General features: G+C 36.8%; 2 protein-coding genes across 8 annotated transcripts in view; one reads left to right on the top strand and one right to left on the bottom strand.

Moving 5' to 3' along the window:
* The window catches only part of FAM13C (family with sequence similarity 13 member C), a 117,804-nt gene extending 100,347 nt beyond the window's left edge, over window positions 1-17,457 (top strand). For 3 of the 5 annotated variants that reach the window (XM_008974649.4, XM_003821174.5, XM_034930601.3), the window contains 5 exons: window positions 957-1,168; window positions 9,160-9,255; window positions 10,605-10,804; window positions 11,926-12,027; window positions 15,855-17,457. In XM_008974649.4, coding sequence (XP_008972897.2) covers window positions 957-1,168; window positions 9,160-9,255; window positions 10,605-10,804; window positions 11,926-12,027; window positions 15,855-15,978 — 734 coding nt within the window. In that variant the 3' untranslated portion in view covers window positions 15,979-17,457. The remainder of the gene's footprint in view (window positions 1-956; window positions 1,169-9,159; window positions 9,256-10,604; window positions 10,805-11,925; window positions 12,028-15,854) is intronic. The other 2 variants (XM_055092820.2, XM_008974647.4) reach the window with 1 other exon arrangement.
* PHYHIPL (phytanoyl-CoA 2-hydroxylase interacting protein like) overlaps window positions 17,443-20,142 on the bottom strand; it is a 71,146-nt gene continuing 68,446 nt past the window's right edge. For all 3 annotated transcript variants that reach the window (XM_055092822.2, XM_003821177.5, XM_055092821.1), the window contains exon 5: window positions 17,443-18,528. In XM_055092822.2, coding sequence (XP_054948797.1) covers window positions 17,994-18,528 — 535 coding nt within the window. In that variant the 3' untranslated portion in view covers window positions 17,443-17,993. The remainder of the gene's footprint in view (window positions 18,529-20,142) is intronic.

Below are 20,142 nucleotides of genomic sequence, written 5' to 3'. Positions count from 1 at the left end.
GGTGGTGAGAGTATTAACTCTAAAATCCATTTAAAATAGACTATTGTAATTTACCAATAAAAAATTATTTTCTTCCTCTCTCCACACTCTAACTTTAGTACTTAGAGACATGGGAGTTTTTCCAAATTTCTGCAAGGAGAGTGACTAAAAAGAACTGGAAGGGAATACTAATTCAGTGGTATTAAACTGTAATGATGTGGCAGGTTTATAAAATATGCAATGTTTAAACATCAAGACAAAGTCTAACTAGGAAACAAACATCAAACAAAGAAAATGAGCTATGTAATTGAGAAATCAATATAAATGCCTCATTCAAACAACCAGTACCCTTGCATACTCTAAAATGTAATTCCTTGATAAGTCTCAGGGGGCTTTTTTATTTTTAATTATCTAGGTTTATATAAAGCCACCTTGTAATAATTCCTGGATCTTAAAAGCTATCATAAGACAAAATAGCAAAATCTGTCATGTTGGGGCTGACACTCCCATCTACCCTTTCCCATCCTCTCCTGTATTTCCTTGGGTGTCTACATGCATAATGTCTTCCAGAATTATTTGCGTTTCCACAGGAGCTCTTGATGAACCCACAACTCCATAATCTAAGTAAATAAATCTTTGTGTGTGGAATTTCGGGTGCTACAGTACATGGCAGGTGGGGCCAGGCACCACTGGTTTTCCTGCAAACTCTTCCTCCTCTGAAATCTAAACCACTGAGCTACTCCCACACATACCCTCCACCTCCATGAGATCCTAGCCTCTAGAGCCCTGTTTTCACACCTGATTGGGAGCTTATGCTAATGGCTCTGGTTATAAGGGTTGCCGTTGCCCTGTGGAAAGCCATCATTAGTGTTCATTTCTACAGATTTGGCATCAGGGGAAGGAATTCCTGAAAGTCTCTCCGTTCTTAGGACTAGTGGGTTCTCTTTGCTTATGATAACTCATAGCATTTCTCTTAGAACTAAAGCTAAAGCTGTCAGAAGAACAAGGGAGTGCTCCCAAAGGTCCACCTAGAAACCTGTCGTGTGAGCAACCCACAGTCCCCAGAGAAAATGGGAAACCGGAAGCTGCGGGCCCGGAGCCAAGCTCCTCTGGAGAAGAGACTCCAGATGCTGCCTTGACATGCCTGAAGGAGAGAAGAGAGCAACTTCCTCCCCAGGAGGATTCTAAGGTACATCACCATGTCTTGTTATATAGAGGGCCCCTGTAGTCCACACAGTGCTAATGAGATCATCCAATTTGTCAGAGCACTTTGCCATTACATCAATATTTTTATTAGCCTGGCTCCAAAATTTCAGATGAGTTCTTGATAGGTTACTGGCCACGAGCAGTAGTGCCACATGATTCCAGGCTATGCCACCATTCTGGAGGTTATAGTGTTGTGTGTTGATAGGAAGTAAATGGCAAAGACACCAGGGTATATCATATCCCTTTCTCCCCAACTCTCCCCACCTGCAAATTAGCAAATGAACCCAAGACTAGGAAATAGGCATATTGCCTAAAAGGAAAGGACTCCAATTACAGCCCCTTTCCTTATGTCTTATTAAAAATAATAAAGCAGGGATGATCTATAAACAGTAAGGAAATTTGTTTGGTGTTTATATAATAAGAATAGAGAGGTAGAGTTTTTTGGGAGAGTTTGGTTGAAATACAAGTCTTCAGCTTTGGATATCTTAGTTTTGAAGTCTCTGTGAGGCATCTAGATAGAGTTGTCAGGCATTTGAATATATGAGCCTGGAGCTCAAAGAAAAGATTTATTATATTTCACAAAGAAGAAAAGACTGATTAGTATTTACCTGGTTAATCTCTCCTTGTCGTGCATATCTATGCTTCCATTTCAATTATGCCAAGGAAGCTTTCTTGTAGTCCCCTGTCTCAACCCTAAGACTGGTGTGACTGACTTTCAGTGCTCGAATAACAGATGCAACTACCCTATCACAGCTCTAACTATCTTGTAGGCCACTTTCTGTTTCTTGTACTACATCTTGAACTTCTTACATGGAAGCACTATTTATAGGTCATGACCTCCCCTTTTCTGCACATAGTAGGTATTGAATAAATGTTTGCTGAGTGAATGGAAAAATGAGCAGATGAATGAACAAACTAGCATATTTAATTTTCAAATGAAGTCTTCTTGAGGAGAATGCTGCCTTTCCCTGTTCTATTGTACATTACCTGGTATTAATCATAAAGTGACAACATATTCCAAATCTCAAAAGGCTCAACATATGCCCCTGGATTAGTCATTTACATAAGGACTTGTGATCTACAAGTAGAAATGGGCCTGTGACCACATCTTTCTTTATGAAATACCTTTAGCCTTAAAACAACAACAAATACATGTTGTGAGGAGTGAAGAGAAGGTTTCATCCACTCAGCCATCCTATCCCTAAGCCTGCCAAGATTCTATACTTCTGTGACAGTCAGTGGGTAACTTCTGCATATATATACAGAAACTCTTAGGTATCTCTGTGGTTTTCCATCCTTCAATGCTTCTGAAGTTCTTTCCAGTATTTTAAAGTCACTTTGGCCACATCTATTAAAGCATCTTGGTCAACGTCTAAATCTCTGTTCTACTCAATTAACAAGGGTAGTAAGAAGAGAGCTGGGATTGATATAGTAGAGTTAGAACAGGATTCAGCACTTGAACCAGCCACTTTCTAACAATGGGCACTTGGCAAGTGAACTGATTCTCTGAGATTCAACTTCCTCATCTGTAAAATACAGGTAATACCTACTTATATAATTATCATGACAATAAGAGAGAAGCCTACTGACTGGTGGATAATAGTTCATTTGCAAAAAGATTTAAATGCCAACTATGTGTTGTGAAGTAGAATAGATGCTAGATATAAAAAATTAAAAGATATTGAAGCCATTGGGGGGTGGTCAATGCCCTCATGTAGTTCATGTTGTCCTGGGAGTGGGGATACAACAAGAAATAAACAACTCAATAAAAAGAAATCATTAAAAATGTTGATAAGTACTATGCAGGATATTTGACAGGTGATATGATAGAAAATATGGGTATAGTTTCTACTTTAGATAAAGTGATTAGGAAGGCCAAGAGGTGACATTTAAAGAAGAATCAGCAGGCCAAAGAGAGCAGCAGAAAACATTCTCAACAGATGGAATTGCAGGTATGAAGGCCGTGATGAAAGGAAGAGCTTGTTGTGCACTTTGAATTCTCAGGTTTGAGGGTTGGAGAACAGGATGGCATGAGATCAAGTCAGAAAGACAGATTAGAACCCATCACACAGAACCTTTAAAGCTGTGGGAAGTATTGGGAAGTTGTTGAATGGTTGAGAGCAGAAAAGTGACATGACATGATTACATTTAACAGATCCGTCTGATTGCTAAGTGGAGGATACATCACAGGGGAAAAGAATGAAAAGGGGAGATGGAATGGGTGGCTTGGATTAGCATGGTGGCCTTGGAGAGGGAAAGAAGTGGATACATTCAAAGTATATTTTGAAGGTAGAATCAAAAGGACATGTTGAAGCATTAGATGGGAGGAAATGAAGGCAAAAAAAAAAAAAAAAATCCGGGATGGTGATGGGTCCATTTACTGATACAGAGAAAACTAGAGGAGCACATTGGGGTTGTAGATAAAAACATAAACGGTCAGTTTGGGATATATTACATTTAGTATCTTTCAGGAATAGGGTGACCAATCGTCCCAGTTTGCCCAAGACTTTTTTGCTTTTAGCACTGAAAATCCCATGTCCTGGGAAATGCCTCAGTCCTGGGCAAACTGGGATGGTTGGTCATCCTACTGAGGCATGTAAGTCAAATAGACACATGCAAATGAGAGTCAGAAGATCAGAGAAAAATCTCCTCATGCGTGGAAGTCACCCTGTATAAATGCCAATCATTTCTATTATTTTTAATGAAGTATCTATTATTTTGTTTAATAAGTGTCAGAAGCCCCCTCAAATATACCTATAATGTAGCTCTTCAGTAGGCTAAAGTTAGGCCCTTTAAACAGAGAGCATCTGTAATAGAAAATGTAAATACATAAAGCTGAGTATTGGTCTTGAGAAAGCTTAATATAGTAAACCATGTAGTAGCTAGTCAGCCACTACACTCAGTGTGAGTCCAGAGGCTACAACGTAACCAAAGAGAAAACTTTGTATTCCCATAGCAGCTAGTGTTATTTCTAACTCCTCAATGAGCTCAATAGCATTTCAGATCATCTCATTAGGTCCCGTTTCTTTAAACTCGAAGAGACATATGACTTTCATCTGGGGTCCTTGCCTTACTGCTGAAAATGCATTAAATATTAAAATTTCAAGATAAAGAATGACGTCTTTTCTAGAGAGACTTTATTGTGACTCTTTCTGTAATTTCTGCATTTGGTATTTAGTCACAGCCCATACTAAGGCTGATAAATCCTATAGCATTGCCTTGTTGCTTCAGATACTGTCAATGAGTAATTTTCTTCCTGTTTTATCTATGGATGATTTTTGGAGATAATCACTTCTGGGTTACAGGGCATGGCTGTACACTGGAAATGAATTAATCATCCCCTGAGCTGAACTGTAGTGCCTATTTATGTCTTTTATGTCCTTTTCTTTTGGAAATACTGAATTGGTGCTGGCACATATATCAATATTGACCTTTCTAAGGACTGTAAGTGGGGTCAGGTGCACAGCTCAAATTACCAAGGGGATGAGTAATGGCAGTTACTTCTTCTGGCCTCTCATCAACTGTAGCATCTTTGAGGATGAAATCAGATTTTTAGAAAGTATACATTTTATCTGGAAAAAATCAATAAAAAATTAATAACTTATTAGCAGGTTGTTGTTGGTCGGAAAGACAGTAGACTTAGAGATAAAGGGCATGAAAAGGAAGATCCCATCAAACTTTCTGCTTTCCTATTTATCCTTATTTTTTTTAAAGAAATTATTGAATAGATAATACTTTCTCACATAGTTCAAAAAGAAAATATATAACAGAAAATGGTAAAAAGACTCCTTCCAAAACCAACTGCCATCTCCAGCTCTGAGGTCTCCCACCCCAAGCAGGTAACTATTGTTATTAATGTCTTATGTGTCTTTTTTGGAGTTTCTATGTAGAGCATATACAAGAAATTATCAATATACATTCCTTTTTATTTTAATTTTTTTAGAGACAGGGTGTCACTTTATCATTCAGGCTGGAGTGCAGTGGCGCAATCATAGCTCACTGCAGCCATGAACTTCTGGGCTCAAGCAATCTCCCCACCTCGGCCTCTCAAGTAGCTGGGACTACAGGTGTTCACCACCATGCCTGGTTGAGTATTTTAATTTTTTGTAGAGGTGAGCTCTCACTTTTGCCCAGGCTGGTCTAGAATTCTTGGCCTTAAGGCACGCTCCCACCTCAGCCTCCCAAAGTGCTGGGATTACAGGAGTGAGCCACCATACCTGGCCCCAGTATATATTCTTAACTTGCCTCTGTTACAGAAAAGGGAGCAGTCTATACAATTATGCATCCTTTTTACTTTGTATATTCTGGATAGCTTTTTATATCAAGACATAGAGAGCTTATCATTCTCTTTTATTTTTAAAAAATTATTATTCAATAGCACTGTGGCATTCTTTTTTATTAATGGATAGCATTGACATTAACATCAAGTCAACTAGTTTGAAAGCTCAAATAACATTTGATGTGCGTGTTATTAATCCAGAAACATTTACTTATAAAATGTATTAAAAGTGATCCTCATTCTGCATATTAGGAAACTGAGGTTCAAATATTACATATTTGTAATGTTAAAAACAGTTTATAAGTTTTGAAGCTGGTTATCTGAACTCATGTCTTCTGGTTTCAAGACAAATATTAATCTTCAATTCCCGGCTTGAACATCTAAATTGACCAAAACATTCTCTTTAGCAATTGCTTTCTATGATAATATCCAGTACTGACTTTCCATCTTGTTTGATTGTTTAATTTAAACGGTCAGACTTGCCTGCATATAGTGTCTCCCTCAATAAGGGGATGGGGATACTTAGACAGGAAAATCTTGGCAGGACTTCAGTCCCTAAAGCTAAGAAGCATGTTTTCTATTGCTCACTGACCAGAGAAGAGAATGTCAGTTTTACTTCTCTCCTTAAGAGACATCTCATTTATGGGGATAATTGGAATGATTTCATTTATAAATTTCTGTGGCTTACTGTGGAAGAATACATGGCACCACTCCCATGCGGGAAAGGAAAACAAGGTGGTAGAAGTGCTGAAGCTATGGCAGCTTTTTCCTAAACAACTTTCTGACCAGGACCCAGAAAGAAACTAATTTGGGCTGACCCCTCAGTAGCAGTTATGTCTCTTGGAAAGCCAGTTTATTTCCAGACCTTGATGATTCAAATCACCTACTTGATAGGGGGCCAGGAATTTTCATATGGCAAAGTTGCCAAGCTATAAACAAATCATATCAAATTGTGTCCTATATATGGTCCTCTCTTGCTCAACCTCCTCTTAGTTATACCCCTGATACTATAAAAATGGAGAAACTGGAAGAATAATCATCTTTTAAAGTTTATCTCCTTTTATTTATCTTTATGACAATCCATTCATAGCTCTCTTTGGCTGTTTTAGGTTATTCAACGTGTAACCGAAAACATAAAGGAAACCTTGTTTCCTTCATTCATAAAACAAAAATGAAAAAATAGATATATCTTGCATACTACAGCCAGCAGCAACTATAGAATTAGGGAGGAAGGAGGATGTACTTCAGAAAGAGAGAGCCACTGAATTCAGAGGAGAAAATTATCTGATTCTTAGCAGACAGTGGCTGAAGAATAACAGGAAAGTCTAATGTATTTCTGCCCCCTTAGATTTGGGGTATCCTGCAGAACTTACCTTGATTCAGTTTTCTTTATGAAGGTCACTTTGCAGGCCTATAGCTTTTCTGTGAGTAGAAAACAGCTCCTGGCACATAATCCCACTACTAACCTTCCTCAGGCAATCTGCTTTCCTGTCCTCTATCTGGGGATGAGCACTTGTAGACTTAGAGGTTTCACAGTGTTTTGTACTTACTATGCATGAGGGTATGGAACCCTCACGTTTCCTCAGGGATTGCTTTGATAATAATCTTAAGAGGAAGACAACGGAATCAAAGTGAAAAAGGAGTGCATACATTGTACCTGTTCCCAAATTTTTGTCTGGCATCTGTGGAAGATAGTTTTCTATAATGGCATTCATCATTCTAATATGTGTTTTGGTCACTTTTTCCTTTTAGAATTAAATTTAGCTTTTCTAGAATCTGGGGAATATATTCAAATCACAAAAATCAAATTGCAATGGAGAGATACCAATAATAGTTAAATGCATCATTGTCTGAAATACTTTCTATGAATTGTAAGTCCCAGTAAGATATTACATTTAAAAAACACTATTTCAATGTTTTCTGAACTTAGACTGAGATTTTTTCTGCTGTCATCTATTAAAATCCCATGGAATAGATTTTGATAGGAACTTGTTGGGTTTTTTTTCATGGAAAGATGTATTATGAATAAGAAAGTGTTTAAAGAATGATTGGGTTAGAAAATGAAAAGATCTTGAGGTTATTTAAACAATACTTAACAGGCTTCTACAGAGGGAGGTGAGACTTAGGTCACAGCGTATGGAACTTAAAAGAAGATTGCTAAAAATCAGAGTCCTTTTTGCATATAAACCTGTGTTGTTAGCTTAGTAGTAGGGATGGGGATGTATTGGGTACTGTGAGAATTTAAAGAAGTATGTGATATGATCTCTCTCCTCAAGAATCCTTTATTTGGGCAGACAATACTGAAACAAAGAAAACAGTTAAGGCCCAGATAATGAGATAAGAAGTTGAGAGGAAAGGTAGATCAATATGGGCGAGAATGGTTTGCAATTGGGATGGGAGTTGGGAGCATGAGGATAACTGGGAAGTGTAACACATGTTTGAGACATTTTCTTTTCGTTCAAGGGAGACAGATCTGGATGGCAGATGTATCTGGCATGCTTGGGTGTGTGTACTTTGATAAAAGATGCCTGGGTGATTATTCCATGAGTTATTTCTACTATTCCCTTCCCACTACTTGCCAAGTGTATATCACTGGACTAGAGTAAAAGGGAGGTTATGTGTACTAGACATGCAGAAAATTAATGCAGAATACAAAGCAGGAAAAAACCAATGCAAGCAGAGGAGTTCGGTCACTTTGGATAAATAGGCAGATACATAGACAAATAGATGGATAGATAGGAAGCTATTTAAACTTTTATGCACAGTGTGATCCAGTGAAAATAGTGCTTAGGGATGGGTCTTACAGCAGAGGGGTATAGAATATATTAGTGGATCAAGAGGTTACACATTTTTTTAAGGGAAGGATATTGGTAACTCCAACCTCCTTCTTGTATAGGTAGGAAATTGAGGATTCAGAGAAGTTACATGTTTTGTCCAAAATAATTTAGTTTATATCACAGCCTGTCAGTAACCTAGTATATAATACAAGCATGTAGTGATGAAGACCTGTATAAGGTTGGTATTTGTGACTACATATAATCAGGAAAGTCTAGATAAAATACATGTTTCAGAAGAAAAATCAATGTCTGGATTGGTTTTTTAAGAATGAAGAAGTAATTAAGGAAGAGGTTCCTTAACACTTACGCATTTCAGACTCCTCCAAAAATCACATTGCTAAACTTGGACGTATCCTTTAAGAAACTTCCAAGAAAAAAACTGGCATGTGCTACATACAGTATCTTATAAATGACTTTCTGGCCAGGCACGGTGGCTCACACCTGTAACTGGGGGCCGAGGCAGGCTGATCACTTGAGGTCAGGAGTTTGAAACCAACCTGGCCAACATGGTGAAACCCTGTATCTACTAAAAATACAAAATAATTAGCCAGGCATGGTGGTGCGTGCTTGTAGTCCTAGCTACTCAGGAGGCTGAGGCAAGAGAATCGCTTGAACCCAGGAGGTGGAGGTTGCAGTGAGCCAAGATCATGCCATTGCACTCCGCCTGGGTGACAGAGTGAGACTCTGTCTCTAAATAAATAAATAAATAAATAAATAAATAAATAAATGACTTTCCTTTTCATGATAACTGCTGCATTATAGTATAATCCTTTATTCTGAGGTTTTTTGTCTGCTAAAAATATTGACGTTTTCATTCTTGTCTGAGAGAGGAATAATAATTAATTTCATGTTTTTCAGGTAACTAAGCAAGATAAGAACCTCATAAAGCCGCTTTATGACCGATACAGAATTATCAAGCAAATCTTGTCAACACCTTCCCTTATTCCAACAATTGTAAGTCAGGATACTTGCATGCTGTTACTTTGTACTGATGTGTAGTTAACATGATGTCACATAGTAATACAAGAGTTATAAAAGACCCTTCATGGCAGTATATACTGCAAACAAGGCTAGTTGTCATTTCAAAAAGTGAAAATTTGGTCTTCTCTAACCCCATTACTATATTTAACAGTGGCTGATATTAGAACTATTGTAAAATAGGAACATATAGCACTTGTATGTCTAGAGCCAATTTTAACATTTGCTTTCATTATCTTGGGTGAAAAGAAATGATAGATTTCAGTTTGGCATTTTCTAATTTGTAACACAGCTAGACAAAACAGAGTCTTTCTGTTCTGTGTGTTGGTTAATTTTTTCCTTTAATCAGAAAATTAACAATATATTCTTGATATAATGCAACATTTGTTTTTGGTACCATTTGACCATACTGTACAAGATATGAGAAGATTTATTTCAATAGAAAATATAAGTACTGAAATTGAATTAGGCTACTTTTAATAAAGAATGATTTATGGGAATACAGAACTAGAAAAGCATCACAAATCCTACTACATCAATATCAAAACAGTTACTTGTTCAAGATATCAATATAAAAAGGAATAAATATTAACAAATATAAATTTAAGCATGCTTGAGTACATTTATACTTCCATTTTTTTTGAGACAAATTATACTTCCACATTTTTAAAGACATTAAGTGAATAATAATTCATAGTCTTTGGAATTTTCCCTTTATGGAAGCATAATTTAAAATGTAGTAAGGTTCTTATATTTCTTGCAAGAGAATCTTCTAGTTGTGATAAGAATTATCAGAACAGTTGAGGAGTAACCCCACTTTGCTTTGGCCTTCAAATAGCTCTCCCCTGAACTTGTCAATTTACTGAGTATCCTCTGTATCTGAATGTTGGTCCCCACTGGGACCTGACTTGGGGTATTTCTGGAGGATAAAAGTTGTCTGTAGTCCACCTTATCTTAACTCATATCACAAGTATTAAGCTGGAGCCCAGAAGGTCTGAGTGAAAGGGAGGAACCACTTGGTAGTATAGTCCAGACTGGACCATATCCTAATGGTCTGTGCCTTCATTGGCCCAGAAGACACAGATGAACTTGGTGAGTGTTTTAGCCCAGCATGACTGCTGCCTTTTTGCTCATTAACTTCTGTAGGTTTTTAATGAAACTGAGGAAGAGCTCCTCTTGATTTCTTCCATCCCAGTTCTCAGTAGGCACATGGGTCACCTACTGGTTTTCATGGCATTGATTTATAGTTCCCCTTCCTGTTTTTGTTTCCTCAAGAGGCACTGAGCATTACATGACTTTCTTTCTTTAACTCTGCCTGTGATAAGCAGGAGGAAGAGGACTCTGATGAAGACCGTCCACAGGGAAGCCAACAACCTTCTTTGGCAGATCCAGCATCTCACCTTCCTGTTGGTGACCACCTCACCTACTCTAATGAGACTGAGCCTGTTAGGGCCCTTTTACCAGGTGAAAAGAAAGAAGTAAAACCACCAGCTCTCTCCATGTCTAATTTACATGAGGCTACCATGTGAGTATGAATCCTAAGTGTGGAGTCTCCTCTTAACTCCTTCTGGTCTGATACCAGTATATGAAGTAGAGCTGGCCTTTGAAAATGCTGGACTCAAAGGGGTGGGTCAACAGTTCTCAGGGCCTTTATCCTAGTCTCTTACATTTAGATGAGATAGTTTTTCCACTAGAAATCCACTTGGTAGTAAGCAAATGACTTGCCCTTTGTCTCTTAAATAGCCCTTCAGATATAAGCCATTTGGATCTTCATTAATATTATCATTACCATTATTATTATCATTATTCAGTAGCTGGCATTCCTCATGATAATTTGGCCTTCTTTGGTTTGTATCTTACAGCCCAGATTATGAGATTTAATTTAATTTAATTTAAGTTGACAGAAGTGTCTGTCAGAGAAAGCAAGTAGAAAATCATTTTTTTGGTGGTGGTTCTAAAGCAGTTATTCCTAACTTTTCAAGGGGTGTTGGACTTTTTTGAAACCAATAGAATCGTTTTAAGAAAATGCCCATGTATAATTTCAAGTTCACAGAATCTCTGAAACCATACATGAGTTTGGGTATGCTTGTGTATATACCAGATTCCTGCTCTAGAGTATATGACTTTTCTCTCATCTTGGTAGAATGAAGTGAGTAGAGTTTGCAATGTAACTATCGCTTTCTTCTGGGTCTTATTTTCATTCACAAGGGTTTTGTTATTCTCCCAATATTCCCACACTTATTTCTCTAGATTAAGAATAGAATTTTCTTTAAAAGCTGTTCCTCTGTATCTCTTATGTTCAGTCTATCACCAAATGCTGATGAGTATTCCATCAAAATATCCCTTCCCTCATCCACCTATATTGCTGTTACCCTTTCCAGTTCCTTCAGTGGATTCAATCCATTTCCTTGCCTCTTGTCTGTCCTTTCCCCTATCCTGTGATATTTTTTCCATCAGGTAATTTTCCCTGCTTATGTGCTTGCCTATGGTCAGGCTCTATGTGTGTCATATTTACTCAAAAGATACTCTTATGATGGGAACACTTTTCAATCATAGATGCTTTTTTGGCTGAACAGATAAATCTGCTCATGATGATCTCTCAATTATGCCAGTGCCCAGTAATGACAAATATTTTACCTTATATAGGCCTGTACTTCTTGACCATCTCCGAGAAACTAGGGCTGACAAGAAGAGACTGCGGAAAGCCTTAAGAGAATTTGAAGAACAGTTTTTTAAACAAACAGGAAGGTATGTGTCGGCAGAGAGATTTTTAAAGCTAATACTTCCTAGAGAATTGCTGTTAAAAATGAGCTGCAATTTTTTGCAGGAACGGTGACTTTTTACAAAATGTATATAATTTCCACACTGGCTTAGACTCAGGATTTGTCCAATGCAACATTCTAATAGTGCCAGTATTAGGGATGTTTCATGGGACATGGTAGCTGTCAGGTATGACATCAATCTGTAAAAAATAAAGGATAAACTCTAAAAATCTCTAACTTTGCACAATAAATCTCATCATAAATAAATGAATTTATTTAAACCTTTAAAAAAATCTGTTGATTTTTTTAGCCCACATAACTGCTTTGTTGTTGGTTTCTTAGTTCCACAAGTTACTCCCTAATTTATTAAATAATAATTCCTTATTTGCTTTGAATGTCTTCCTTAAAAGTCAGGATCTGTCCCTAATTATTTTATTTCAAGACTTGATCAAAAATTCATAGTCATTCTTTCTACTTCTTAAATAAATGGTTAGCTGTATCATCTGTCCTCTATTTTTCTGTGTCAACCCAAGTCTCATTATACACTCTATTAGTTTCCTCCAATTTTTGGTGTATCATCAACAAAATTACATATATAATCAAGAGATAAGGTTATTGATCTAATTTGGAAGCGAGATAAATTGCTTAGCTATCTTGAACCTCAGTTCCCACTTTATGAGCTGAAATGGTTGGACTCCTGGGATACTTTGGGAAGCTACAGCTGTCATGTGGGATATCAATCTTTACAAAAATAAATAAATGAAGAGTGTAACTTTCCCAAAGCCACAAGTTATTAAGTAGATGAAATGAGATTAAACTCATTATTCAACTCATAAACTCATCATTAAACTCATCAGTGCTACATGGGCTCCTCTGTATTCCTCTCCATTTAGGTATTGTATTTGACTTTTCAGTTCAGCAGGTTGAGGGTTGTCCTGATGGAAAGGGACTATTTTCCAAAAGCAACTTGAAACTCTCATGCGTGGTCTACTTACCTCTTAGTCCTGGCAGGTTTTCCATTTTAGCCTACCAGGGATATTCTTTAGGACTGGACCTATTGAGTGAAAAGCTTTTTGCATTCAGCCAATACAGATGTAACAACTTATTTTCTACTTAGAATCTTCCTTTCAAGTTGATTGCTACAAGTCCAACTTACCTTTTTGGTGATGTTAAGTAATCTAGTGAGAAATGTTATGTGGCTCATAAATTTAGAATATAAAGCATTTGTTATTTTTTTCCTTTTCCATACTTTTTTCTTTTATAAAATGTTCATGTAACTTTCCTTGTAAAATATTCCTTGGAGTAGTAACTTTGTCTGTCTGGACTGTCTGCTCCTATTATACTTTGGGTAAATATGTGACTTGCACTATAAAGTTCCTGATCTCTGCCTATTTTGGATTAAAGGTATTCTATGGGAATTTTTCATTCAGGGAAATATTTGTGGAGATGTTACCACATATTCTAAATCTAAACAGTCATTACATATGAGAAATGACACTTTAAGATGTGCATACACTATTTTCATAAATTTGAGTTCCCTGAATAAATTTATATTTTTTAGCAATTTGAACTCAGGAATCTATCGTAAGGGGTTTGAGAACTTCCCAGTGTGCTACTAGTCCTGCCTACTGGATCTGCAGTGTCACTTGCTATGCTTTTTGTCATACATACAGGGAAGTTAGTTATGTTCTATGTATAGTGTTCCACTGCACCTATGAGTCTTAAACCCGCTTCAGATAAGTCTGTATTTGGCTATGAAGTTTTATGCCCCCTTGTGATGATATATTTCAACTAAATGCACAAGTGATGATCTTTTACAACTAAAATCAAACAGTTGAATGGCTAGGAAATATGGACCTTAATTTTGTTTATCTAAGACATTTTATTGGGAAGGCCTAAGCATCCATAAGTTAAAATAACCATGCAAATGGATTACTAAAATGTTTAAGGCACTATAAATGTTCTTGGTAATATTTGCCATACAAGAGGCATGAGAATCATGCAGATATTACATTATTATTAATAATTATGAGCCTGGAAGTGTGCTAAGCACTTTAGTATGTTTTATATAATGGAGAAACTCCTTCAGGAAAGACTTGGCAAAACTTTTCATTCTTGTCAAAGCACTTTTTTTTTTTTTTTTTTTTGAGACGGAGTCTCACTCTGTCACCTGGGCTGGAGTGCAGTGACGCGATCTCGGCTCACTGCAAGCTCCGCCTCCTGGGTTCACGCCATTCTCCTGCCTCAGCCTCCCAAGTAGCTGGGACTACAGGCGCCCGCCACCACGTGTGGCTAATTTTTTATATTTTTAGTAGAGACAGGGTTTCACCATGTTAGCCAGGATGGTCTCAATCTCCTGACCTTGTGATCTGCCCGCCTCGGCCTCTCAAAGTGCTGGGATTACAGGCGTGAGCCACTGTGCCCGGCCTCAAAGCACTCTTATTAGCCAAAATGGAATATGCAAAACTACGGAAAATTACATAATTGATTATTAATGTTTCTCTGTAATAATTAGACAATTTCTTTACTTAGATCTATTTATACAAATTAAGGTGGTATTCAGACATCCAGCCATGATAAGTTTGACTCATAACACAGAATGGAGGCAAAGATATATGTTATATAATTTAGACAACAGTTAAGAAGAATGCTGTCTATGGATTTGTATACTGTTCTGAGTTCTGTACTAGAAATTGCAGGGCAATAAATAGTGTTGAAATACAAGTAGATACTATATTCTTAATTTGTATAGATTAGCTTGTTTTTTATTTGGTAAGAGATAGAAATATCTCTTTATCACTACTGGGAAAAATAGAAGGGAGCTAAAGATAAAACATTAAATATATGCTATTTACCTGGTTTCAGCCATACTAACATTAGAGAATACTTGTGGTTATATTCAGTTGTAATTGTGGTGACTATATCTGTGTCCTCTACCCCTTGAATTTCAAAGTCATGGGTGGAAATGTTTTCAAAACGATTGGCTATCTTATTAACCAAGAAAACAAGAGCCTTCTGAGACCCTGTCGCAATTTTTCCCTTTAGAAAACGTTTCCTGACAACATATTTTTGTGGTAAGGCAAATGGTTTTAACTCCTGATATTACCAAGTTATTCTTCCAAGTAAACAGCAAGAGTATGCTGCATATGTATAAAAATCTATGCATTGTTACATGTCTAGCCTTAGTAGAATTAGTGTACAGAAGAGAACCACCACAATTTAGACTCTTGTAAATTACTTCAATCCAGGAACAGCTCAGTGGTTCTACTATATATTAGCAGAGATAGGTATTATAATTACAAGAAAATCTGGAAACGTTTCAAGTTTGTAAGACAGACCCTAAATGCTTTTCTTGTTACCATAAGTTTATGTTATTTTTATAATGAAATTTCTGTAGTATTTTCAGGTTAATATTTTTAACAACTGTATTAGGGCTAATCATTTTGTACAGCTGTAGGGGTGTGGCAAATAATGGAAGAATGACTGGACAAAGAATGCCTTGAAAGTTCTGTTTCTTGTTTGTTTGCTTCTCCTTAGATCTTTTCACTGACCCCTTTGTTGTAAGTCTAAGCACTAGACCACATATTTGCAAAACACTTATGACATTCAAGTTTTCAAAGGTTACTATTATTTAGAAACTTAGTAACACATGGAAGAAGGAGTGAATGAAGGTGAAAGGGAAGGAAAAGAAGACATGATGCAAAAACCAAGTGGAGGCTGTTACAGTATACTTTCTCATGTATGAATTATAAAAGAATATTTAAATAATGACTTGATTCATTGTGAACTAACAAATGTATTTTTGTTTTGCAGAAGTCCACAAAAGGAAGATAGGATACCAATGGCAGATGAGTATTATGAATATAAGCACATAAAAGCCAAACTGAGACTATTAGAGGTCCTCATCAGCAAGCAAGATGTGGCCAAAACTATTTGAGGTTCAGGAAATGTTATGATCACTTTCACCCATGATATAAAGTAAAGTTTATTTTCCTCTGCCATCCTTGCTAAGTAGTTTTGACACAATGAAAATGGAAGCACTTTAGTGGTAGTATTAGCTGTTTTTAAGAAGGAATAGCAAGTTTAATTATATACAAGGAGAAGGGATTTAAACGGGGGGAAGAATACAACAGGTAGCCATATAATTGGGAAAAAATTCAGTGTCCTCCATGCCAAGCAGAAAACTCATAGTCAATACAAATATTTTAAAAAACGTCTAATATTTTATCAAATCTAAATAACATAGCTAGGACACTTGTTAGGGAAAGTTTATTTAGTATCCAAAGACTGTTTATGTTGATGTATGGAAAAGAGCATGATTTTAAAAAATCAATCATAGGAGGAAAAGAAATTCGCTTTTCAAGTAGGAAGGAATACAGCTAGCAAGAAAGTAATTTATTTGAAACTTCTAATGGATTTTTGAGTGACAAAACATTTACTACCTTGTCCTTTAAGTCTGCTAGGCTCTCAGTACCCTAAAATAAACTAGACTGTGTTGCTATTTTTTTTATTTCTCTATAAAAATAACACATTATTTTATCCGTTATTTGAAATTTTACATTTCTGGTTACCAAAGTTCATTCTGATAGCATGTACTTTGTGAATTATTATCTTTGTCTATAACTGACAGATGTTTATATTAAAATAAAATATTGTATTAAAAATTTAAAATAGGTATTTTGGATAGATATGTGTCTGTAGTATATAATCTAATGTGTCCATAGTATTATTGCTAATCTTTTGGTTTACTATAAGATGATATAACTATTTTTTCATTGGGAATATACATTTTTCTTAATGTTCCAACATCTATACTTTGTAAAGTCAAAACATTTCCCATGAGCTGTAGTTATTCGTCCTTCTGTACAAAATGAAAAGTTTGGAAATTGTTTGCCCTGATACCTTGAAAAAGAAGCCAGAATATTTATTTGCTTCATCAACTTCAGTGTATATCATTTTGTGTTATTTTATACGAAAACATGTTTATTATTTTCATTTTTGTAAAAGGAAGTAAAAGGTCAACATTTTCTCTCATGTACCAACCTTGTTTGTATTTCTATTTTCTGTAATGTTTAAGTATGATGTTGAAGAAATTCACATTCTCTTATAGTTTGGATGGGAAGACTATTGACTATTTCAGAAACAGACTTATTTCAGAGGCTTATTGTTTTCTCTGTATTTACCTATTTTATAACTTTTATGAATCAGAATAATGTCCTTCATAAATTTGTTTAATTGAAGTCATCTACTTCTAACAGGACAGATACACAACTATTTGAGGTTTACAAATTACATCTTTGATAAGGGAAATGGTTTCGTGACATGTACACAGTTGCTATTAAAATGTAACTCTATATATTCTATATGATTGTAAATATTTTATACAACAATACAAATAAAATATTTTTCTATTATATTTATTATGTTGAAACACAGTAGTTGTTTCCTGTTAGCTAATATAAATAACATAAATAACACTGTCAAACAAGAAGTTGGAAGTGCTGACAATTCTAGGCTTCAAGATTTAACTCATGCTGCAATTACACCCTTTCATGCGGTTTGGAGTTATCCCAATATTTGTTCAGTAGATTAAAATGAATGCATATTTAAACACCATTTATAAGCCATTATTGTGTACTTTGCTAAAGCAGTCTATATAACTGTTTTGTTATGTTTGGCATAAAGGAAACATAAAAACATTGCAGCATCTAGGCAATAAAGTGTCAAAAGGAGAACTTAGGGTATTTCATCATTGAAAGTAGTGGGAGGGGTAGGGAATAGGAAAACACTAAAATGGCTCTGAATGAAATTTGGAAAGTGGTAGTTGTTTGTTTTGGTGACAGTGGCATGTGCATGCTTCAGTGGAAAACATCTGGTGATGAAAATGGACAACAGAGGACCAATGCTCCTAAGGGAGGAAAAGGGGCTGAGTAAGAATAAGAAAAGTGGGCATTAACGTCCAACACTGATATTACAGGTTTTGCAGCTGGGATCTTTCTTTGCATTTGCAGTAGACAAACTCATGAGCTGATGACCAGTGATTTCTGCCACGGTGCCCAGAGAAAGATCCACAGGGTCAGTGTAAATGACTTCTAAAATGACATCCTGGGCATGGTGGTAAACCAGCACCCCATCTTCTTCTGTACAGGTCAAAAATTTATTATCCTTAGAATTTAGTTGAGGAAGGCGCTGCTTACAAAATTCATCTCCTGGTGATCCCACAGGAGCAATAACAAGAATCACATAATGATAAGCAGTGTACATACAGTAGAAGTCCCCAAAGTATAAGTTAGTATTGGGGTTAAAAAGTTTTTCTGCGGCAATCTCAAACCTGTATCTTCCATAAGGTGAATCCTGGGGTGGCTTTCCAGTATTGAATTCAGTGCTGCAGCTGAAGAAGATGCCTTCTAATTTTCCACTGATAGGAGAGCCATGGCTACCACTGTTATCCTTGACAGATGGCTGCATAGCATTCCCATGATGTTCTCTGCAAGAGAAAACAAGTGGTCACTGCTTAATACAATAGTGGTAAACCCACTGATTTATATATTTGAATGGCCTAAAAGTCAAACATCTACTGTTAAAGGCCTGAATACCTCTCTTACTATCAGAATAAGGGGACAACATCTTTTGACATATTACCTATAGATGGCTGTATTCTAGCTTTGACCTTAAGGTAAGGATGAGCTGCTACAAGCCTTGGAGACTTTGTATTAAATTAACATAATAATGTAAATTTCCTGGCCAGAAAAATCAAACTGGAATTAGAAACCTTACAGGTAAAATCACACATACATTAAGTGCCAACTGGGTTTCAGAAGTGGCTTTCTGAAGAGAAAACTGAACTAAAGGTATTGGTTAGCTAAATATATTGAATGTTTCTTTAAAGCATGATAGATTTAGTCATAAAATGAGTGCTGTCCATTTATACTGGCACAAAAGCGTTGTGTTTTGTTTTGGCTTTTTTTTTTTTTTTTTTTTTTGAGACAGAGTCTCACTCTGTTGCCAGGCTGGAGAGCAGTGGCACGATCTTGGCTCACTGCAACCTCTGCCTCCCAGGTTCAAGCAATTCTCCTGCCTCAGCCTTCAGAGTAGCTGGGACTACAGGCATGTGCCACCATGCCCAGCTAATTTTTGTACTTTTACTACAGACGGGGTTTCACCACGTTGGCCAGGATGGTTTGATCTCTTGACCTTGTGATCCGCCCACCTCGGCCTCCCAAAGTGCTGGGATTACAGGCATGAGCCACCACGCTCAGCCCTTGTTTTGGCTTTTTAACCCAAGGACAGTAATCAGGTTATTTCTCTGACATTTTGCTTAAAACAGTGCTAGTTATTCTCACTTTACCTCACCCCCAAATCCATTCATTCTCCACCACAGTCCTCCACTGTGACCTGGGACTCTAGCATTCAGTTCCTTATCCCTTGGCCACTTCCATTTCAGTTCTACCAATGTGAGGCACCAGCATATATAGAGTAGGAGGAGGTAAAGCTTTGGGTATGTCTTCCTGTATTTCCTCCACGCTTCAGGGCATTGTGGTTCTGGCAGGGCTGCATTCTTCATAACTATGTATCTCTGACTACTGCTGCTGCTGGATGAATTCCTAGTCCCTTTCATTCCCATGAAGAGTAAAACTTTTCAAGTCTTGCTAGTGCTAGTTCTTGGTTCCTTTAGCATCCCCTATTTGTTACCGTAACCCTGACTACACCTCTATGAAGGGGTAGTTTTGTTAAATTCTCTCCAGAATTCCCCAAGTGTGCCGCCTTCTTTTTTTTGTTGTTTGTTTTTTTTTGCTGGGTCCCTGACCAGCATGACTTGGGAAGCAAAGTTCAAGCTACTACTCAAGTAAGGGAAAGTTCCCCCAGTCAACATGCTTCTTGAAGAGTTTATGGGTCAGTGAAATGCCTGGATATGCCTCTGAATTTAGCAGCAATGGGTCTCGAATTCTACCACCTGAAAACCACCTAGGGAGCTTATTAAAAATGCAACTTCAAGGAAAGACCAAAAAATTGTCACAGTTAAGAGACTGAGGAAACACAATAAATAAATGTGTGATATCCTGGATGTGACCCTATACTTTTACTTGTACTGTTCTTTTTT

This window comes from Pan paniscus, chromosome 8 (genome assembly GCF_029289425.2).
Source record: "Pan paniscus chromosome 8, NHGRI_mPanPan1-v2.0_pri, whole genome shotgun sequence".
In the NCBI taxonomy this organism is placed as follows: domain Eukaryota; kingdom Metazoa; phylum Chordata; class Mammalia; order Primates; family Hominidae; genus Pan; species Pan paniscus.
Note: the sequence above shows the minus strand (reverse complement) of the source record. Positions and strands in the feature narration are given on the sequence as shown.